Source organism: Crinia signifera, chromosome 3, assembly GCF_055691185.1.
Source record: "Crinia signifera chromosome 3, ASM5569118v1, whole genome shotgun sequence".
Lineage (NCBI taxonomy): Eukaryota > Metazoa > Chordata > Amphibia > Anura > Myobatrachidae > Crinia > Crinia signifera.
The window spans coordinates 235,920,480-235,944,841 of NC_139219.1; the positions used below are offsets into that span (position 1 = coordinate 235,920,480).

The 24,362-nt window shown below is 47.4% G+C and overlaps 1 protein-coding gene across 2 annotated transcripts in view; it reads right to left on the reverse strand.

Moving 5' to 3' along the window:
* TTC14 (tetratricopeptide repeat domain 14) overlaps positions 1–18,255 on the reverse strand; it is a 28,651-nt gene extending 10,396 nt beyond the window's left edge. The window contains exons 1-8 of one of the 2 annotated variants that reach the window (XM_083177693.1): positions 17,999–18,253; positions 16,927–17,051; positions 16,072–16,271; positions 15,890–15,974; positions 14,200–14,329; positions 3,989–4,141; positions 1,232–1,303; positions 1,031–1,150 (exon numbers count right to left, since the gene is read on the reverse strand). In XM_083177693.1, the coding sequence (XP_083033819.1) occupies positions 1,031–1,150; positions 1,232–1,303; positions 3,989–4,141; positions 14,200–14,329; positions 15,890–15,974; positions 16,072–16,271; positions 16,927–17,051; positions 17,999–18,153 (1,040 nt within the window). In that variant the 5' untranslated portion in view covers positions 18,154–18,253. Of the gene's footprint in view, positions 1–1,030; positions 1,151–1,231; positions 1,304–3,988; positions 4,142–14,199; positions 14,330–15,889; positions 15,975–16,071; positions 16,272–16,926; positions 17,052–17,998 lie in introns of both variants that reach the window. The other variant, XM_083177694.1, reaches the window with a different exon arrangement.
* Positions 18,256–24,362: the final 6,107 nt, after the last annotated feature.

Here is a 24,362-nt window from a genome sequence, read left to right on the forward strand (position 1 = left end):
AGGGAACACCATCAGAACATTTTTTAATGCAGATAAAATCACAATTACATACAGAATATAGTCATGCTGTATATCATTTTAATGAACAAAAGCTGAATGGGCATCTTATTAGCATCACGATGAGCAGAACATGCATGTAACGAAAATAAAAATGGAAATATCGAATATACAGCATGAGCTATTTTGACAAATAGTACATCTTGCAAATTTAAGATTACAAATCTGCTCTACGTTTGTAATGTACTTTAAACATTGCCGATAGCTCACAAACATAATTTCTAACCTTAAAAAATGGCAAATTCTTCTTTGATTTGTCAAAATATCTCTATGGTAAATGGAGATGACACTTGTATCGGCAATGAAAGGGGGGGGGGGGGGTTTCGCAGAGCTGTATGTAGTGAACTCCCAGGCTCTGTTGGGAGCGCACTACAATGACGCTGAGCATATGCACAGCACATAGCATGCTGTGGCCTTAACCCCTAAGCAATTAGAGCTTCTTCTGCCTAATTTACACCTGATGCAGGAACCCAGAACCTTTTGTAATTAGATGGCCGATAGAGACTGATGTCGCTCAGAGTGGCTACATCTGTACTTACAGTGATGGACCCAGAATAAACCTCTTACTAACACCCTTTTCAGACTTAAACCTTCCAGAGACAGAGGACACTGAGCATTGGTTAAATCCAGGTGTTTTCTATACTTTCACCACCCTTCACAATGGACCCGAGTATTTTATCAGACAGTGGACTCTTGAAGGGGATATCAATACAGATGACCCAGCATGGAATCAGAAATAACCCTGGTACAAAGCAGAGCTGGATACCAGCAACCTGACCCAAATCATTTCTGATGCAAGTGAACCAAAAAAAATCTTGCTATTGAGGCCATGTGTTAGAGGGGTGTATAGGAGGAGGAGAGGAAAGATAGCATAGGGATACATTAGAAGAATCCCTACTTGCATTCATGTACGGATATAGCACACATGGCATTATGCAAAAGGTATTAAGGTTTAAAATGAACAAATACTCACAGGGCACCCCTAGCTACCAAAGCTTCCACATTTTTATGATCGATTTCCAAAGCTTTGTTGTATTCATTCATGGCATCTACATGACGACCTAGCTTGAAGTAATCAACACCTGTTTTGACACTGAGAATGAAGTAAAATGACTGTTAAAAAGTGTTCTTTCGTAACACTTTTTTTTTTAACACAAAAACATAAGAAATGTACCATTTCAAAGCCCATGATGAGGACTGCTTTCTTCTTAAGGTGGGCGCATAATCTTGATCAGAAAAATTTTCCCTGTGAATTAAAAAAAATGTACAATTAATTTTAAATGCTGAAAAATTTTAAATATTACTAAAATAGTCTGTTAGGATATATACAGGGCCATAGGGTGGGGACACTGCCTTGCACAGCTCGCAGTTTCCTGGGGGTGCATTGTTCACAGCCACCCAGACTGTCCAGCACCACTTGTATTATATTTCTTTGAAATAATATTTAGATAAAATAATAAGCCCTTATTCCTGGAGAGAGTCATTCATTCTCTTAGTGGAAAGCAATGGCAACGATAAAGATTCGGCAACCAATTGGTTTAAAAAAAAAAAAAAGTATAAAATTTGTATGCAATCGAAATGGTATTCTTAAAAATATATTGTTTTGTTTACACAACTTTTTTACTGAATTATGTAAAAAGTGTACACATTTATTGGTTTCAATTGACAAAAATATATATATATTAATAGATAAGGACAAAAAAGGTAGCTTAGCCCTCCTTATTTAGTTTGTAAGAATATTGTGAAGAAAAAAAAAAAACGTATAATCCAAAAATTTACAAGAAAAAAAGTCTTGCCTGAACACAAGAATATGTCTTGTTTTCAATTATTTCTTCTTTCCCAATATTATTTTACAAACTAAAAGACTGCTTCTATAGAAAAGGAATTGTGAAATATGCTTTAAATGCATCAGAAAATTTCACATATTTTATTAAATTTAGTGAAGATGGATAGAATTGTTTAAATCGAATATATATATATTTTTTATGATCTATTTGTCCTGAGTGCAGCGCTTCATTTTCCATACTTCGTTGTTTTTTTCTTCGTGAGGGTCGGCACCTCTCTCTAGCCCAGATCCAATAGAAATCAACCATTATCTTTATCATAATGCATACATATAACAACCATCACACTTTGTTTGGAATTCAAAGTTCTGCCTATCGAGTGGCGAAAAGGGGGTGTGCCTGCAAAAACGGCCGTGGATTGTCAAGAAGAAAGTCGTAATTCGACAACCCACGGCAGTTTCCGACAACACAATTCAGAGAGGTTGTCGCGATCCGCATTCAATGTGGTCAAAAACGACAGTATTGAATAGGTGGCGGGTGCTATTTCCCATGTTGGAAATAGCGCTTAGGACTGAACACCCGCTTAAATAAGATCTTGTCAGGATCATTGACATTTAAATTTCAAAGTGGATCCCACTGCATCTCAACAAGATATCCTTCAACCATTTATTAACTCTTCATGGTATAAATCCCAGGTGTAATCCCTAAGGAATTTACATCCAATCCTTATACAGTAGCCGCCTCGGAAGAAGAATTTTGACCCCCTAATTGAGGCTTCGGTTTAATCTAATAAATAGTAGATATTTAAATTATATATGTATAGTTATTGTGAAATATCCATCTTCGCACTATTTTTGGTAATATTTAAACATAACTCTTTCCTCCCATTTCCACCCCCCCCCCACCACATTGCTCTTTATACTCAATTCGGTTTTTCTCACATTATCTATAATCAAGTGTATAGTGTCCTCTATTCCCATCTTGTAGGTAACAGTTATACAAGTTCCCTGTTACATTCATATTCATTTTCTCTTTATGATAAGCTATTTTATTGTTTGTCAATCGAAAAAAAAAATTCAAAGTGGAAAAGGGGTGGATTAACAGATATCACTTCAGATTAGGTTTGGCTGTTATTGGTTATAAAATATTAATTTAGTCTGTACGGTACTCTTTACTTAGAACGGCGCCCACGATTTTGATCGTGGGCATCGTTAGTAAAAAATCTCGGGCATCTCGGGCATTGAATGCACTAAAAAAAATCGGGTGCGATGCGACCGACGAGATGCCCGCGATTTCCCATAGGGAACAATGTTAAATGTCTCAATTGACCCAATTTTCCTGTTCAATGCTTTAATTGACCCGATTTTTCCATAGGAAACAATGTTAAATGGGCCACAGAGGCCAAATAGGCACCCTGAAGTGTATAATGGCCACCCGAATTGTTAACGCCACCCCACGATCAACGTCAACCCGAAGCGTGGCGAGCGCAGCGAGCCCGCGAGGGGCGGCGATACGCATCCTACGACCTTTACATACCCCCACTATCCACGTCGGCGTGGAGTTGAGAATAGAAAGTGTGGCGAGCGCAGCGAGCCACCGAGCCCGAAGCGTGGCGAGCCCCGCGAGGGTACGCGGACAGCTGTGAAGCCCGCGAGGGGACGCGGATACCTGTGAAGGTATCCGGCTGCGCTCGCCACGCTTCGGGCTCGGTGGCTCGCTGCGCTCACCACATTTTCTATTCTCAACTCCACGCCGACGTGGATAGCGGGGGTATGAAAAGGTCGTAGGACGCGTACCGCTGCGCTCGCCACGCTTCGGGTTGACGTTGATCGTGGGGTGGCGTTAACAATTTGGGTGGCCATTATTCACTTCAGGGTGCCTATTTGGCCTCTGTGGCCCATTTAACATTGTTTCCTATGGAAAAATTGGGTCAATTGAGGCATTGAACAGGAAAATCGGGTCAATTGAGACATTTAACATTGTTCCCTATGGGAAATCTCGGGCATCTCGTCGGTCGCATCGCACCCGATTTTTTAGTGCATTCAATGCCCGAGATGGCCATGATGGGCGCCCTTCTAAGTAAAGAGTACCGTCTGTACTACCACTTGTGGTATACATACTACAGGCGTAACAATATGCAATATTACCTTTGAAGTCCTCGTATTAAGGATGGTGGTTTAGTTTCATCAAATCCAAGTGCATTCAAGAGAAATTCAACAGTAGATGGGTTGGAGAATGCTAAGGATTGTCTCAAGACCTTTTCGTAAGTTTCACTGCTGTTCAAGAGAGCTGCACTTTGCCTTGGAGAAAATATTTATACATGGATTTATTACTATTTACATTTATCACAATTATCTTCATATTATTTTGAGAACTTGCTTACATTAGGATTTATTTACATACACATCACTGCCCATGAATCTTCATATGTCGCTTTAAGAGTTAATTGATCTCTACTCCTGTGAGATCACGTAATACTTACAGTACAAAAACAGAAAAAAACTGATTACCTTTAAATAAATAAAAAAGGTAACAAATACTGTATATCAGTAATGCGGCATTTTCCTTGATCTAATAAATTGGTAGATTAGTAAAATTATCTAGGCACAACACAAATTGAGCAGGGGTAAGAGAAACAATCCATGAAGAAATAATTCCACCTCTTAAGAGGCTGCAACTCAAAAAGGTTTGAATACATGTGTGTATATTTATAAATATATATCTACTTATACTGTATTATATAGAGTGGCACATATCTCATATATTTAGCCAGTTCTGTCAGTCTAAGCAGTGTGGCAAACGGTGGGCGGGGTTTCACGGGTGATTGACAGGCCCATCCACCGTCAGCCACACTGCAAAAGCAAGGCACTTCCGTTCTACATGCTCTCCACAAGCACACACCCCTCCTCGCCCACCACTCCCCATGCCTTCCCACTAACTCCACCCCACGGCTGCTCACCACCCACAACCCCACCCCCCCCCCCAAACCCCCTCATCCCCTGGCCGCCCATAGGCCATCTCCACCGCGCGCCCAGCCCACCCCCCCTCATACACGCGCTCACACGCGGCATAACTACTACTTTGCCAGCGCCCGGCCGGACATTTCGCCCACCCCCCTTCTGCCTCAGACCTGACAGCGGTCCCCGGCTACGGCAGCAGAAATAGCATATTTAGCCCGCCCCCCCCCCCCCCCGACACATCGCCCGCCCCCCTTCTGCCTCTAACCCCCCGGCTCCGGCATCACCATTATCACGCCCCCCTTCTGCCACAGCGGTCCCAGGCTACGGCAGCAAAAATAACACATTTAGCCCGCCCCCCCGACACGCAGATCTGTGTCGGTCGACGGGCGGTCCCCGGCTCCGGCAGCAATAATAACAGACACTCGGAAAATGGCTGCCCCCATACAGCATTATGGGGGCAGCCATTTTCCGAGTGTCTGTTATTATATTAGCACTGCAGCCGGGGACCGCCCGTCACCAAACACAGATCTGCGTGTCGGGTTACAGTCAGAAGGGGGGCGGGTTAATGTTGCTGCTGGAGCCGGGGACCGCTGTCGGGTGTTGCTGCCAATGGGGTAAGGAGGGGGGAGGACAGGAGTATAGTCCCGCAGACCCCCCCAGGCGAACACAACAGCCTAGCGCCTCCCCGCCACCAAGGGGGATGCGCCCAGTGCCCCACCCCCAACGTCACCTCCCCTTCCCACCATTATCCCACTCAGGTCACACACCCGCACGGATCTACAGCCACGCTGCCTGCCTAACAGAAGCTGCCTGTCGCCCAGCTGAGAGGCAGACGCAGCCTTCTAGCCAGACACCCCTACCTGCCACCCAGGGGACCCGCTGCCTAATGATCAGAGTTGGCTCCCAGCCAGACAACACTACCTGCCGCCCATGGGACCCGCTGCCTGACGCTCCCACCTGCCTCCCACCCAGACACCGCTACCTGCCGCCCAAGGGACCCGCTGCAGGTAAGACACAAACGCTGCCTCCCACCCGCTGCCTGCCGCTCTCAGCAAGGCCTCCCAGGGGACCCACTGCTTCACGCATATCCACGGAAAAGCACCGCGCAACCCCCCTCCCCACCAGCCGCCCAACCCAGCCAGCCCCATGTCTACACAACGCACACCCACCCCCCCAACGCTACCTGCCGCCCAGGGGACCCACAGCCTGACGCTCCCAGCTAACGCTGTCCACTCCCAGGTCAGACTCAAACGCTGGCTCCCAGACGCTGCCTAACGCGCTCAGCTAGGCCTCCCAGGGAACCCGCTGCCTCAACACACCGCGCAACCCCCCTCCCTACCAGCTGCCCCACACAGCCAGCCCCACGTCTACACAACGCAAGGCCAACCCCCCCACACCCCCCCCCCTCAACACACACGCTGGCTCCCAGCCACCCACCGCTGCCTGCCACTCTCAGCAAGGCCTCCCAAGGGACCCGCTGCCTCACCCTCCCAGCAAAAGCTGTCCGCTCCTAGCGGAGACACACACGCTGCCTCCCAGCCACCCACCGCTGCCTGCCACTCTCAGCAAGCCTTCCCAGGGTACCCGCTGCCTCACGCTCCCAGCTAAAGCTGTCCGCTCCTAGCTGAGACACACACACACACCACAAATTATCCTTACAGCAAGGGCTCCCGGGGCACACGCTCCCACCTAACACAGATTTCCCTACACCCCCCCACAACCACCTTTAATTTCATTTTCTCAAACCTGCAGCCGCCAAACACCACCCACCAGGATCTGATGCCAACAACCGACACCCTCCTGGAACTGATGCCACAGAACTCGACTTTCCAAGACCACCTGTACCACACCACATCGCTACCACACCCATCTAGAAGTCCACTGTGCACCTCTACAAAATAACCACAACCCCTCCAAAACCCCCACCCCCACAACCCCTTTCCCACGTTTTTTTTTTCATTCTCTCAAACCTGCAGCAACCGCACAACACCCACCAGCATCTGATGACAACAAGCAACACCCTCCAGGACCTGAGCCCGCACAACTCGAATTTCCCTGACCACCTGTGCCACACCACATCTCTACCACACCCATCTGTAAGTACTACCCACCACCCCATACCAATACACCAACTCCAAACCCAGCTCCGTTCCAGTTCACCCCAGGCACCCAGCACCCCAGTACACCACTTTCAGCACACCGCTCATCCCACACCTCCCATATCAGGCACACGCCTGCAGGGTTTACTACTTTAACACACTTCATGCCCTTTCACACATCACGGTCTAACACAGTACAGTCACCTATGTCTGCACCAACGTATGCCTCCAATAAACACACCTACACACACACACATCCATGCCTCGAAAATGCACACCTACACAGACACCCATCAATGCATCTCACGCCAGTAGCTGCAGCCTTTATTCATTTTGCATACTTCAATTCATGTCTTCTAACACCATCATAGAGGCTGCCAGTGGCAGCGGGGGCCACGGGGACAAGGCCAGGGAAGTCCACTGTCCACATCAGCCAAATTACACCCCACCCCTCCCCCCACAAACCACCTTCACACTTTTATTTCCATTCTCTCAAACCTGCAGCAGCCGAACACCACACACCAGGATCTGATGCCAACAAGCAACACCCTCCAGGACCTGATGCCACACAACTCGACCAGACCACCAGTGCCACACCACATCTCAACCACACCCATCTGGAAGCCCACTGTGCACCTCAGCCAAATAACCCCACCCAACACCCCCACCCCAAACCCCCCACCCCCACAACCCCCTTCCCACGTTTATTTCCATTCTCTTAAACCTGCAGCAGCCGAACAACACCCACCAGGATCTGATGCGAAACAACACCCACCAGAATCTGATGCCAACAAGCAACACTCTCCAGGACCTGATGCCGCACAACTCTACTTTCCAACACTCCCAGTGCCACACGACATCTTTTCTTCACCCATCTTTAAGTACTACCCACCACCCGATACTAATACACCACAAAAAACACCAAACCAAGCTCCCTTCCAGTTCACCCCAGCCAACCAGCACCCCAGTACACCACTTCAAACACACCTTTCATCCCACACCTCCCATATCAGGTAAAAATAATCATTCATAACACTATCACAGACTACACCCCCTTTGCAATTATATGCACTTTCATTTCTAAACATTTATGCTCTCACTCAAATGCACTTTAAGAACATTATTCGGCAAATTACACTATATCTCACACTCACATATATTTCTACTTCTAATGGGGCGAAGCCCCTCACAACGGTGTGAAGAGCGCCCGGAGGGCGCGATGAATCACCTAGTATGTGTAATTATATATATATTAGGAATTTGGTACTCACCGATAATTCCCTTTCTCCGAATCCGTAGGGGACACTGAAGTACTACGCTGGGGATAGAGCGGTGTTATGGAGGAGTTGGCACTTTAAGAACTTGAAGTGTGGTGTGGCTCCTCCCCCTCTATCCCCCCCTCAGACTCCAGTCTTAGTTACTGTGCCCGAGAGGAGAAAAGAGACCAGGAAACGAGAGAGAGAGAGAGAGAGAGAGAGAGAGAGAGAGAGAGAGAGAGAGAGAGAGAGAGAGAGAGAGAGAGAGAGAGAGAGAGAGAGAGAGAGAGAGAGAGAGAGAGGAGAGAGAGAGAGAGAGAGAGAGAGAGAGAGAGAGAGAGACCGAATCAAACATAAGTCAAAAGAACTCACATACAGACCATCGCATGCAACACATCCTGGCCACATGCGACCTGTAAAAACCCCTCCCTTACCAGAAGACCAGTGCCGGGAGGGCATTCAGTGTCCCCTACGGATTCGGAGAAAGGGAATTATCGGTGAGTACCAAATTCCTATTTTCTCCTTCATCCTATGGGGACACTGAAGTACTACACTGGGGACGTCCCAAAGCCATCCCCACGGGCGGGAAGGCGCTGGGCATCCTGAAGCACCGCGCGGCCAAACCTAGTAGAGGAGGCCGCGAAGGTGTCAAACCTATAAAACTTAATAAAGGTATTGGGCCCAGACCAAGTGGCTGCCCTACATACCTGAGAAAGAGACACCCCTCTGGCCGCTGCCCAAGAAGGTCCCACCGAACGGGAGGAATGAGCCGAAACTGTAGTAGGCGGAGGCCGGGAGGCCTGAACATAAGCTTGTTTAATGGTTAGGCAAATCCACCTGGCCAAAGTTTGCTTGGTAGCCGGCCAACCACGCTTCGCAGAACAGTATAGGACAAACAGAGAATCCGACTTCCTGAGATCCCTGAGGTTCTGTCCACATAAACCTGCAAAGTTCGGACCACATCCAATGAAGCGAACTCTCCTGTCAAGGCCGGAACCACGATTGGCTGGTTAAGATGATAAGCAGTCACCACCTTTGGCAGGTAATCTAACAGAGTCCGGAGTTCCGCCCTATCTGAGTGGAAAACCAAATACGGTGAACGACATGAGAAAGCACTGAGGTCAGACACTCGTCGAGCCGATGCCAAGGCCAGCAGGAGCACCATCTTCCAGGTGAGCAAACGTAAATCAATAGATTCCAAAGGTTCAAACACCTCAGACCTGAGATAATCCAGCACCAAGGGAAGATCCCAAGGTTCCTCCGGAGGTCTTACGGGAGGCTGCAGCCTGAGAACCCCATTTAAGAAGGTTTGTATTTCCGGCATCAAAGCTATGCGCCGATGAAAAAATACCGACAATGCGGACACCTGAACCTTAAGGGACCCTAAACGAAGGCCCGCCTCAAACCCTGATTGCAGAAACCTTAACTATCGGGACAAACAAAAAACAGCTGTAGGGCACTTGTGTCGTTCGCACCACGCCACATAAGCCCTCCAAATTCTGTAATAATGCCGGGAAGTAACCTCCTTCCTGGCTCTCATCATTGTGGGAATGACCTCCTTAGGTACCCCACGTCTACTCAGCAGCTCGGCCTCAACAGCCACGCCGTCAAACGCAGCTGCCGTAACCCTTGGTAGACGAATGGTCCCTGCTGCAACAGATCTTCTCTTTGAGGCAGTTGCAAGGGTTGATCTATCAGGAGCCCCTGAAGATCGGCAAACCAAGGCCGCCGAGGCCAATTTGGAGCTATGAGAATCACTGTCGCCTTCTCGCGCTTGATCCGTTTGAGTACCAACTGAATCAAGGGTAACAGAGGGAACACATAGATTAGATGGTAATCCCACTCTGCGGTCAGAGCATCCGTCGCCACCGCCTCCGGATCTCTTGACCTGGAACAATACTGAGCCACTTTGCAATTCCGCTTGGACGCCATCATGTCTATTTGGGGTAACCCCCAACGAAGGACAATCTGGCCAAACACATCCGGATGCAGGGCCCACTCTCCTGGGTGCACATCCTGGCGGCTTAAGTAGTCCGCTTCCCAATTGTCCACTCCTGGAATGAACACCGCCGAGAAAGCCAGAGAATTCCTCTCCGCCCACTGTAGGATCGGGCGTACCTCCTGCATAGCCGCCCGACTGCGCGTTCCACCCTGTCTGTTGATATATGCCACAGCGGTGGCATTGTCCGACTGAATTCGGATCGGCTTCCCTCTGATGAACAAGTCCGCATTGAGTAGCGCCAGGCGGATCGCTCGAATTTCCAGAATATTTATTGGAAGACTTGATTCCTGCGGGGACCAACGGCCCTGAAAGTGACGTCCCATCACAACCGCCCCCCAGCCCCTTAGGCTGGCATCCGTCGTGATGATAGTCCACTCCCAGACTCCGAACCGACGCCCCTCCAAAAGATTGGCAGTCTGGAGCCACCAATGAAGAGACAGACGACTGCAGGGTGATAGAATTACCGTCCTGTGCATGTGGACATGCGAACCCGACCACTGCCTCAGCAGATCGAGTTGAAAAGTCCTGGAATGGAACCGGCCGAAAGGCAGAGCCTCGAAGGAGGCGACCATCTTGCCTAGCAACCGAATGCAAAGGTGCACTGACACCCTCCGAGGACGAAGAAACTTGCTTCACCAAGTCCTGGAGCGAGGAAATTTTCTCCAGAGGAAGGAACACCCTCTGTACTTCTGTGTCCAGAATCAATCCAAGAAATAAAATCCTTTGGGAAGGAACCATCTGGGATTTCCCATAATTTAGAACCCAGCCATGCTGAATCAAAGTTTGACAAGTCACGTGAAGCGCCTGTTCCAGCTGACTTTTGGAACCGGCTTTGATCAATAGATCGTCCAGGTACGGAACAATCTTGACTCCTAGTGTGTGGAGAAAAGCAACCATGACCGCCATTACTTTGGTGAACAGGCGAGGCGCCGATGACAGGCCAAAGGGCAGTGCCCGAAATTGAAAATGCTGGTCTCTGATTGCGAACCGAAGGAACCTCTGGTGCAAGTCGTAAATGGGAACATGCAGATAGGCATCCTTGATGTCCAAGTATGCCAAATATTCCCCCGGTTCCAGACCTGCCACTACCGAGCGTAGCGACTCCATTTTGAACCTGCGGTACATAATGTACTCGTTCAACTTCTTTAAATTTAAGATCGGCCTTACCGACCCGTCTGGTTTTGGAACCAGGAAAAGAGGGGAATAAAACCCTTCCTTGCGTTGATCGGTCGGGACGGGCATTACCACCCCGGCTGATAGCAACCGCTGAACTGCTTGAAGCAGTAACTGAGAATCTTTTTCCGCATGCGGAAGACCCATCGTGAAAAACTGTTGAGGAGAACCGGCAAATTCTAGTTTGTATCCCCGAGACACCACTGAGAGAACCCACTTGTCCTTGCAGGACTTTTCCCAGGTGTGCCGGAAATCCAGAAGCCGCGCTCCTACTCTGGGATCCCCCAGGTAGGAGGGAAGGGCGTCATGCCGCGGGTTTCTCTGGCTGCTTGGCGTCTGCACGACGGGAGCCAGGGTTTGCGGAGGAGGTGGCGCCGCCAAAGCCTCTACCACGGGACGAGGTAAAGGAACCTCTAGATTTACCTCTAAATTTTGGCGCACCTCGAAAGGAGCGAAAAGCCGGTCCTTGGTAAGGCTTTTTAGGAGGAGGTGCCGAGGAAGGGAGGAAGGTAGATTTCCCCCCTGTCGCCTGAGCAATTAACCTGTCCAGCTCTGGCCCAAAGAGAACATCCCCCGTAAAGGGAAGAGCCTCCACTGCTTTCTTAATGTCCGCCTCCGCCTGCCAGGACTTGAGCCACAAGGACCGTCTGGCTGTAATTGACCGAGCCGAAATTCTCGCCACCAGCGCAGCCGAATCCCTGGCAGCCTCTCCTATGTACGCCGCGGATTCCTGCATTTGATCAGCCAACTGAGCTAACTCCTCAGGAGGCCTCTGCTCCTCCAAGCCCTTGGACAAATCCTCTGCCCATTTCTCCATGGCCCTACTAACCAAGGAGATAACAAAAATAGGACGCAAAGAAACACCTGCCGTTGAAAAGATATGCTTAAGCCCCGCCTCCAAACGCCTATCTGGAGCCACCGCTCCCGGGATGGGAAGAGCTGCTTTCTTTGAAAGCTTAGAGACAGAAGCGTCCGCTAACGGCGGGTTCTCCCATTTCGCCCTGGCTTCAGGAGCAAAGGGGTACGACGCCTTAAAGCGCCTGGACAACTGAAACTTTTTCTCCGGTGCCTTCCAAATGTCCAACAGAGGCTTCTCCAACTCTATGGACTCAGGAAAAGTTACCGCAGCCTTAACTGGAGGGCCAAAAATAGAAACCGGAGCAGGTGATTCTTGCTCAGCCACATTAAGGGTCACCTTAATAGCCTGAATCAAGGCCTCTAAGCCTTGAGCCTCATCCTGAACACCTTGCTCCTCATCCACAGGAGCAAAGGTATCATCCAGCACCTGACACTCCCCCTCCTCTAAAGGATTAACCTCTTCCTCATCTGAAGTGTCAATCCTCAAAAGCAAAGGGGCAGCCCTTTTTTTAGGTGGAGGAGGAACGCTGGCCTGTGGAGGCATAACGGTGGATTGTACCAGCGAATCCACTGACCTAATCAAATCTCTGGCCCAAGAAGGCTCAGCAGAAGACATAGTAGACAGATGAGAGTGCAAAATCTCCCTGTCCCTACGAGACGCTGCCAGCTCAGAAGCTAAGGTAGCTAACACACTTGTAACCCTTTCAGCATTAAAGAGAGCAGCTGGCTGTTGAACAGCCCCTCCTTTATAGCAATCCTTACACAGTGACACACCTTTCACATGCTGTGTAAATTGCTGGTTACACTGAGTGCAAGTGAACAGCTTCTGAGAAGCCTTAGAGCTAGAAGCTTTTGCTGCCATAATGCAAAACAGTACAAACACTTCCCACTCAGCACACGCTAACACACCCACACAGGTAGCAGTGTAAACCCAGCAGGTAAAAGGAGGAAATACAATAGGGGGAGAGGAGCTCACCTTCCCCGAATTAGGCCCACCTGAACACTCCAAGCGGGGACTCCTAAAAGGAGAACCCCTTCACTCACCCAGCGCAGTGACACAGTCTGTCCAGTCTGGGTGAAGCGCCTTGCTGTCCTGTAGCAGAAGAATCCGATGAGACACAGCAAGCAGAGGAAGGCAGCGTGGGCAGAAAGGCAGCGTTTGCCGCGCTGAGGATCTTTAAGACGGAGGAGACGCCCATGACACGCCTCCTCCTTCCTCCGTCCCAGCGCGCGCTGAGGACAGCGGCGCTGAGACACAATCTGCCCCTCAGCTGGACCAGCGCACGACTCTGGTCCAGCAGTCACCCGGCGCACAGCGCCTTGCGTCCTGATCCCTCCGGCGGGTGACATAGCCGACGGAGCGGTAACACAAGCCGCGAGCAGCTGTGGCGGCTCCCCCACATCTAACATGCAGGCGGCTGAGGTCAGCAGCGTGCGCCGCACGCAGAGCCGCTCTGACCTCCCGGAGAGCTTGTATACACTGCAGGCAGCCAGTCTAACACCCAGGCTGCCTGCACACTTCATAATAAACACAACAAAAAATAAATAAATAAGGACAAACAGACTCCTGCGGGAGCCTCTTGCCCAGGGATCCTACTCCTCCGGGCACTAAACTAAGACTGGAGTCTGAGGGGGGGATAGAGGGGGAGGAGCCACACCACACTTCAAGTTCTTAAAGTGCCAACTCCTCCATAACACCACACTATCCCCAGCGTAGTACTTCAGTGTCCCCATAGGATGAAGGCGAAATATATATATATATATATATATATATATATATATATATATATATATATATATATATATATATATATATATATATATATATATATACATATACACACACACACACACACACACACACATACATATACATACATACATACACATAAATACACATATATACACACACACTGTTAAATATGTGTTATAATCAGTGAAGCAATGTATGGACTTTCCATTGTTAGTATTCATGCAACATACCAGATCAAAAATGTATGATGTTCTTACCTGTTGTATTCTGGCATATCTTCAGGGGTTATAACTCCCAGCTTAACATAGGACAAGTGTGTTGGAAGTGAAGATTTGTGCAATGACAGGGTGATCTTTTCATGATAACGGTCAATGTCTTTTACAGCCGCTAGAATATCAAGATATGTAAATCACCAACGGCGACTATATTTTTTTCACAACACAGCCTAAACATGATAATGGCCATTATTTTTTAAGCGCCCAGCTTTGTCATAAAGTGGAGAATAGTGTTCATTCTCACAACCTGCAGCTGTCAGAACCCATGCAGTTCCTCTTTCCTTCCGTGAATGATACTTTCTGCACTGGCGCTTTTAGCAGGCAGTGGTACTGTATGTATCCCAACACACTATAGTCTGCTAAAAGCACCAGAGAGCAATAACCCAGGAAGGAGGGGGAACTGCATGGGTTGTGACTGGTTCAGGGTGTTACAACTGAACACGACAGAATAATCCTGAACATTGACAGAGCAAACTTCTTAATTAAGTTTCTTCTTCAACACAATGTAGCAAAGTCATACAATGAGGGTCTGGAGGTGTGTGGGCATTTTGGAGCAAGCGAAAAGTATTTAGAACATGAAGGTGCAGAGATCAAGATTTTTAACCAAGAGCGTATTACAGACTTGGGTGCACAAAGTTTTGATCAACACCTGCACATTTACCAAAATCTTGATATACCAACATTCAGTACAGGTCAAGCATCCCTTACCCAAAATACTTGGAACAACTAGCAAAACAAACAAAAATAAAAACTAATATCCAGATACCCAACCTACACATCTAATTTTACTTCATACCAAAAAAAAAAAAAAAGTACAGACATCATTGATTCATGGTATTTGCACTCATGAAGGTGGAATCTGTAGCTCAAGATGCGTACACACTGGCCGATATATCGATGCACCAGTGTAAGCTAGCAACATATTTGAATGGCAACGTTCACAGCTATATCGCGTCAGCTGTGCACCACAACCAGCCAATTGTCTTGAAAATCTCATCAAACATGCTTCAGGTAAACGCTGATCAATGACTGCTTGTAACTACATTTCAATTTTCAGATCAAGTACTAAGATCATCTGTAGCTCATCTCTTATGCAGGGCCAGTGTAAGGCTTCCCAGCACCCTAGGCAAAACTTCAACCTACTGCCGCCACCCCCCTCTCCCCCATACTGCCACCAATAACCATTTTCCAACCCCTTAATGCATACCTGCCTAACATTCTGGAATAGCAGAGAGCCTCCCAAAATTGAGTGGTCCTCCCTGCCCCCCAGGTAGGTGGGCGAGACCCCTGCTGTCTCTGGAGGCCCCCAGCACCCTCCCCTGTGCCACCCACAACAGAGTACAGGAAGAGAGGGCAGCAAAATAGGGAAGCATGCCTCCAGACAAAGTCTGGAGGTGAGTTTGTAGAGTTTCCACAGCATTAAGTACAACAAGGATCCTCACAGACATCCTTGATTTTTTGATAGGCAGACTTTGTGGCGCCCCCTAGTTCCTGGCGCCCTAGGCAGCTGCCTAAAGCTGCCTAGTGGTAGAGCCGGCCCTGCTCTTATGACAGATCACCTCTTACGCAAAACAGAAATTTGGAGACCAAAAATGCTGCTTTTAGAATTCAGACCACATTATTGGCATTTTCTGTAATGAGCTCTTCCTTAGAACCTATTAAATGTCATTACCTTGGATTAGATCTCCAATTTGATAATACGATAAAGGATCACCATGGCTACTTTGAGAAGGCATATCTCTTAAAGGACACAATGCCTAATGGGGAAAAAAATGAAATACATTTTAACAGCTTCAAATTATTCCTGAGAAAACAGCTTCCTCCAATTAATAAAACATTCATTTAAATGCTTACACTTATTTCTAATGGTGCTACATCTCTTAAAATGCCGCTACCCATTGAGATTAGAACCATGAAAAATCCAAATTCACGAATGGAGGTGATTCTTCCAATTACTACATCACCACGTTCAACATCTCGAAAAAACAGTTCCCTCTTCTGTCCATTAGGGACCTCCATGAATTGCTCCAGTGGGGGCATAACAGCAAAGCAACCTATAGTACGAAAATAGAAAATACAGATTCCATATTTACACATTCCTTTAAAATATGAAATCTGCCAGCAAGCAGATTGAAGTGCTGGAGTAACTATAAGGTCATAAATACCACTATGTACTGCCCATAACCCTTATTTACTCTACTAACAGGCCTATTGCAAAAAAAGACGCATGCTGGGAGTTACAACCCCAGTGACTTTGGAGGAATTACATATTAGCGGATATTATAGTGTATTTACATTTACTGTATTTAGAGTACATTACATGCTCGGACAAATTTAATGTCACCCTTTGATTGTGAAAATAAAAATAAATTACATAGCCATTAAGAACAAGAAAATAAAATAGATTATGTACTGTAGATAAGCGCCTGCCTTCTGGGGGGGGGGGGGGGGGGACACACCTGCAAGCTTTTAAGTGGCAAATTGAAATGGCTGCAAGATACATCAGACCAGGATTGTATGTTAGGATGTCAGGGTAAAATTAAAGTGCTTTCACATTCCTCAAGAGAGACTACCGGGTTGTCCTAGAGAAAATATTTCACAACCCTCCAACAAAAAAAAACAAAATAAACTTGGCATCACCAATATAGTTAGCGATAAACTGATATTTATTAAACATTAGCAGACACAAACAAGTACGTATCAGGATACCTTCTGTGGATTCATGAGATTCAGCATTTTTTTCTACATTTGATTTCCAGGATACTGCAAACAGTAGATCTGCTTTCCTTGCAATAAATTGTTGAATTTCAATATTATCAAGATTTCGTTCTTTTCTGATTAAAGAAAGAGTAAATTGATTATAAACAGTGCACACACAAATATTTATAGAAGGTAATACACAAGGTTGTATCTGTTCTCAAAATGAGACCAGCAGCCAAAAGTTTGACCTATGTATGCGCTTTAATTGTATCTTATGCTCCTGCTGAGCATCTATCGGAGATATGAATTGCTGCTCCAAATCAGACACCAATTCGTAGTTAAGGTGTCTGACAGATGCTGGTTTTGCAGCGCAAAGTGGCCATCAGGGTGTCCAAAGTCTGGACACCCAAACTACGGGAGCTTTTCAGCTAGCACCTCCGGAGGCAGACAATTTTTTTTAAACTGTTGCGACTAATGGGTGTCTAATTGGAGCAACAATTGAATAGCTCGAATAGACACCAAGCAGCAGGCATAAAAACAATGCATCTAAACCCAATGAATTTAGGCACAACATGCTTGATAAGTAATGAGTGCCCACGGTACTCAAACCCATCTTCAGAACATTACAGTATCACAAACACCAGCTTTTATTAATCCACAACATACAAGTTTGCTCCCAGTGCGGAGTTCATCCGCAAACAAAAGTTTATTTTACAGATAAGGCTGGTTGTTTGCATACATTTGTAAGACACTCCTGTCAACAAAGCAGTACACCTGGCATACTAGCATAGTGGACACGCTGTGGAAGAAAAGGGCAAGACTATTGAGTAGATGCCTGCATTCACATGTAATTACTGAACTGAGTGCAAGGGGTACAATAGCACTGCATAGATGTTTTGTATTTCCTATAATTTGTAGAGAACCTGCAGAAAAGAGAAATCAGATTCCACTTTTCCAGTCCCAGGACTTTCTGCACAAGTGCCAGTATATCAGCCACAAGGGAGAACGCATCAGCACTCTGCCCATGTGCTAGGTCCCCCTGCCTGTGTGGTTCCCCAGTCCACTCTCCCCTGTGTGTCACCTGTACTGCGGCCACTTAGACAGGTCTCCCAGCAGCTGCTTGAAGCCGGCATGTTCGTGCTGTTCGCACTTTAGTAGGGACAGCAAGGAGGGGCCGTGGTAGTTCAGACTCTGCCGGACCAAGTCCTTATCCATTGCACACAGAGCCGTCACCATGTAACACGGCAAACACACCGCCTGGTCACCACCGCGCGTCCGCCATAGTAGAAAAGACGGGCACGTAGGGTGTCGTCATCACCATGTGACCAGAGACAGCCAGGCGGGGAGTAACCGTACCACGTGACTGCTGTGTGTGCGCGCTAGTATGTGCACTCATTTAGAGATGCCAACGTTGCAATCGCCATCGATGGTTGTCATCGATGGCGATTCTGCAACCAGGCAGCTATGGATAGAAATAAACTATGTGATGAATAACCATCGATAGTTTTAGCTATAGATAGTTATCCATTATATTTGACCGAATGGCCCATGAGACAATCAGAATGTAAGGGGGGCTTCTGGGTGTGGGGGGCGGGGTTATGCTCCATGTCCAAGCAGCACCTTGAAAGAAAAAAAAGAAACATTGGTTCTCCTTTGCCATCGATGTAGGGAAACCAACTAGTTCTCCCACATAGATGGCAAAAGGGTACTTGTTTCCTAGCAGGGCGCCCAGTACGCATTTAGCTTACTGGGCAATTCTCCGTAGTCAAATCGCATCACGCAGCGTGTATAGTGCTGTGCGATGCGATGCCCATATAAAGTGCACAGGAGTGCTTATACAATTAAATATCGCATGTGATTGCATGGCACCAGGTGCAATGCAATGTGATATTTAATTGTATAAGCACCCATGAGATGTGATGGGATGTCATGTGATCATACCTCCCAACAGTCCCGATTTCAGCGGGACAGTCCCGATTATCAGGGCCTGTCCCTCCCGCGGCCGGCAGTGTCCCGCGGTGAGAGGGGGCTGTTGGGAGTCCCCCCTGTCGGCTGTTAAGCAGCAGGAAATAAACACAGTGTCTATTCCCATAGCCAGGGGGCTGGAGGCATGGCTAGAGTCTCACAGAGCCTCTGGGTCATGCCCCCATAGCGGCAAAATGGGTGCGTGGCCTCATGGGGGAGACATAAGTATAGGCCACGCCCCCAAATTAGCCCCCCCCCCCTGAAATTTTCGACGCGCCTGCAGCGCACAGCAGCTGCGTCCCGCATCCGACTCCTCCAAAGTTGGGAGGTATGTGTGATGTGTGCATAGTATGACGTGATGGGTGCTTAAAATTTAAAGCACCTATGCCATTGTTTAGCGTCACCTCCAGTATCAACACCACACCTAAGCGTGGCGAGGGGTGGCGGAACGCGTCTTCTGACCTTTTCATTTCCCCACTATCCACGTCAGCGTTTAGTTGATTTTATATGGTGTGACGAGCGCAGGGAGTCACCGAGCCTGGAAGCGTGGCAAGTGCAGCGAGCCCCGCGAGGGGATGCGGAATACATGTAAAGTAATCCGCGATACCCTGCGATGCGGAAACGTGGCGGCGGGGTGTTAGTACATCGGAAAATGCAGTAAAACGGGGGTTTTACCGCATTTTCCTCTTAGTACATCCCACCCCATGTTTAGTGGAGAAATGGCACTGCACATCCAGGGCCGGTGCAAGCCTCCCCCCCGCCCCAGGCAAATCCTCCGCGAGCCGCCCGATGCACCCCCCCCCCCCCATGTGCTTCGGGGCGGGCGATACTGCGGTGGGCACTCGCACTCCGGGGGGGGGGGTGTTTGCGGGCGATACTACAGCGGGCGCGCGCACTGTGGGGGGGGTGCGGGCAGGGGGCAGAGGCAGCGTTGATTCACAGGCGGGTTCGGGGGTGGGGGAAGAGGGAAGCCCTCTGTCTTACCTACTCCCCACTCCCAGCTTTCTATGGTACCTCTATGGTACCTCTCCTCGGCGGCTCATTACCGCCCTCCAGTGGCCGGCGCCCTAGGCAAATGCCTAGTCCTGCCTAGTGGTGGCGCCGGCCCTGTGCACATCACCCCAAAAACACCATACTCACAAGTGTGGTTGTTTGACACTGCTTAATTTTTTTTATTTTTCACCAGTGTGGACCATTTTCATTCATAAATATGTATTACTTTTTATTATGTTTGTTAAAAACAATTCATTATAGGACCAAATTTGGTTTAATTGTCTACCAATACATAAAAAAACAGTATAAGCAGATTTATCCCTACGCAAATAATTAAGCTTGATATGGGTTGGTTTTGACATATTGAAATACAGAATGTTGACATTCAACATATCTACATATTCAAAATGTAGGCACTGACATAATGCAGAAATTAGAAGTATCAATAATACTGTTTCAGCCTAAAACTAATTGTAGCTTTAAAATTAAAGTGTGAACCTAATTATAGTCTAATCCTAATTATTATTATTTTTTACCACGACATGTCATCTGTTTCAAAATATGTTGACTTCCTGAATTTCAACATTATGACTGATGACATACAGGCTGGAATCAGATGTTATTTTACTGTTGTCAGATATCTGTCGATAAGGCTTTTCCTGCTACACAAATGCAAGATCACCCATTCGGCAGTGCCATGATTGTGATTTTGATGGTTGCTTTAATTTTGTTTGCATTTTTTTTCACAACTACATAAACAATTCCTTAATGAGTTACCATAAAGCTTTTATTCTGACTAATATTTTTATTATGATTGGGGTTACTCATACCTGATCACATGGCTGTAAATTCGTAGGCCAATCAATAATTGATAGGGTACTTGTGTAATAGCACTGCCCCCATTACTTAGTTAGCGTAGCGTCCCTGTCAGAATCAGCGTATTGTTCGCACGGCCAGAAGTAGTGTAGTGTTCCCGTGGCCGCTTAGCGTAGTTAGCATAGTCAGCGTCCCTGTCAGAAGTAGCATAGTGTTCCCGCAGCCAGCATATAGTCAGCATCCCTGTCAGATTCAGCGTAGTTTTCCTGCGGCCAGCGTAGTCAGTCAGCGCTACGCAGTTACCGTAGTCAGTCAGAGGTGAAGGTGAATTGACTGCGTCTATATTATTTCTGACGCTCGTAGAAGCTCCTTGTTAATTTGTAATGGCTGCAGAACCTCTGACGATGTTTTATGGCAGGTGTGACTGTGTTCCTGAAACACCTCCACTATCCAGGCCAGCCCAAAGCGTGGTGAGCACAGCAAGCCCCGCGAGGGGATGCGGATTACTTTACATGTATTCCGCATCCGCTCACCACGCTTTGGGCTTGGCTGGCTCGCTGCACTCGCCACTCTTTAGAAGATTAACTCCATGCTGACATGGAAAGTGGGGTTATGAACAGGTCGAGGGGACGCGTAACGCGTACGCTCGCCACGCTTCAGGCTTATGTGGATAGTGGGGGATTGAAAAGGAGGCATTTGCCAGTATGTATCATGGAGCAATGGCAAATGCTTCCTTTATTGTGCATGAGATGCACTTGCGCCCGCATCCCCCTTTGTTAACGAGAGGCACGTGCTACTGAACCCCCTAACCCCGTCTCCCTGAAGTGGACACGGACAGGGTTGCCGTACCCTGCCACAATAATTACTGAAACGCTCCTGCGTCTCGGACAGATGGAGCACCTCTCCGCCGGTGCCCGCATGATCCCCTCTCTGCCGGCATCCTCCAGCGCAGTGGATTTGGCAGTTACTGGTGCTATGTGAGAGACCCTCACTAGGCACAGAGCCGGGCTGCTGCGGAGTCACTACGCTAACTATGCTAGGCAAATGTTGGGATGTCACTATGCTAACTACGCTAGGCAGCCGTTGGGCTACGCTGAGAGCGTAGCTTAGCCTACGCTGAAAACATACAGTAGCATAGCTGGGTGCCATGCTATTACACAAGTACCATTGATAGCCTTGCATACAGCCCGTAGTACGCATGCGTGAGGCCGTCCTGTGATAAAATTCTGCTACTTTTTTGACTGCTGGCTGTACGCAAGTGGATTGACAGACAGACAGCGATTGTGGTTTTCCTGACACTCCCGTTTTCTGGAAGTGTCATGGAAAACGCAGATGTGCCCAGGCATTTGAAGGAAAGTTGTATAGCATCAGCTTTGGTCCCGAATTTTTTTTTCTATTGCATCCGCCAAGTAAGTCCTGAGCTACGCACAAACTGCACACACTAGAAAGATCATTACATTGTGAGTTATTGCAAATTTAATTGCAGCAAAGCACAGGGATGTGAAAGTTTTTCACAGGTTTGCACAGGATGGGATATCACGCTAGCAGAGAGGCGATTATCTGATCGCAGGGCTCTGAAAAGTAGCATCGATTACCCCCGATTTCCTTTGAAATCAGGTCCATTTTGCCGGCAAAGGCAAAATCGGGTCCATCGCGTCGGTCGGGTGCATTAACATGGCACGCGACGCGACCGACGCGATGCACCCGATTTTGCCATAGGGTTCAATGTTAAAATATTTTTAACATTGTAATCGGGAAAAAAATGGGAAATGGGCCAATATGGCCCATTTCTCATTGTATATGCCCCCCCCCCCCATTGTAAACGTCACCCCACGATTGACGCCAACCCGAAGCGTGGCGAGCGTAGCGAGCCCGTGAGGGGCGGCGGTACGCGTCCTGACCTTTTCATACCCCTGCTATCCACATCGGCGTGGAGTTGAGAATATAAAGTGTGGCGAGCGCAGCGAGCCATTGAGCCCGAAGTGTGGCGAGCGCAGCGAGCCCCGCGAGGGGACGCGTATGCCTGTGAAGTTATACGCGTGCGCTCGCTACGCTTCGGGCTCGGTGGCTCGCTGCGCTCGCCACACTTTATATTCTCAACTCCATGCTGACGTGGAAAGTAGGGGTATGAAAAGGTCGGAGGACGCGTACCGCCACCCCTCGCGGGCTCGCTATACTCGCCACACTTTGGGTTGGTGTCAATCGTGGGGTGCCGTTGAGGGGGTTAAAATTGGGGTCTGGGGATACTTTTACATTGAATCCAATGTAAAATCGGGTCCCAGGGACCCTATTCACATTTCAATCAATGTAAAAATTGGGACCATCGCGTCGGTCGCATCGTCTGCGATTTGGTCGCATGCGATGCGATCGATGCGATGCGACCGACCCAATCAACATCGGTGTGGCCGTTCTAGGAAACAAGTACCCATTATAAAGTTAAAAATAAAAAATGTCTAAGAGCTACATCATGGTTGCATACACTCCTGCATTCTGCAGAAGACTCCCTGAAATAACTGCAATCTCCCTCTATCACTCATTAGTCTAGCAATCTCCCTCATTTCACCTAGCCCACATTATATTGTTGAATTTTTGGGGGGTAAAAAGGAATGAGAGATAGATACATTTACATTGAATTATCAGCACTATTCCCAGCACTTTAGCAACTATAGTATCTCTTACTAACTGCTTTGGGGCTCATCTACATTTGGATATGTCATTTTAAAAGATTCCTCTCAAATGTAGCAGTACACACCCATGCTTCTAGCTGCCAGGGTTAACAATCTATTTTCACAATCTCTCCATATATTGACTAGACATGCCCTTTGAAACTAGTTTTCAAAAGTAGGCAAGTATGAGCTACACACATTACAGTAAACATGTTTCCAGTACTCTGTAATAAGTATTTTGATTTTGCAAGAGCATCCTCTTCCATTAGAGGGTGCTCTTGCATTTCTAGATGATCAAGTCAAATAATTGTGTATTGAATCAAGAATGTTTCTATTACAAGATTTTACAGAGAAAATCGGAAGATTCCATTCCATAAAATGTTCCTTTATTTTCAGAATTTGTCGATGTGACTATTTTCTGTTTACTGTTATAATTTTTTCCAAGCTCTTAAAGTAGATGTAGTGGAATCAAGTAAAGTGAATTAATTTACCTACCAAGCTTTATAGCTTCTGAGCTCATAACTGTAACCCACTGTGTGTGTATACAGTATATATATATAGAAAAGGGGTGTAGAGGTGCGCTCAGAAGGTGGTTTCACCAATCCACAATTGTAAAATACTAAATATTTATTTCATACAATAAAACAATTTAAAATACATTTGTTAGAGATCGTTTACAGAGATTGTTGGTGGATCATTGTAATTCATAATAACTCCAATCATAGGTGTAGATTGATCGTGCGAGAAACCCTACGCGTTTCGTCCACTTGGGACTTCCTCAGGGGTAATACACCAGGATCTATGGAATCTTTATACCTTTGATACAATAGATATATATTGAAGTGCACTCTTTAGGAGTTATTTAGGAAGGTGTGGTCACCGTTGTAAATCGGATGACCCTGTGATGCTCCACTTAATAAAAAACGATATCAGAATAAAGGGCGAAATGACACACCTCTCCAACTGATGTTTTTTTCAGCTATGCAGTCGATTCAATTTTTACTG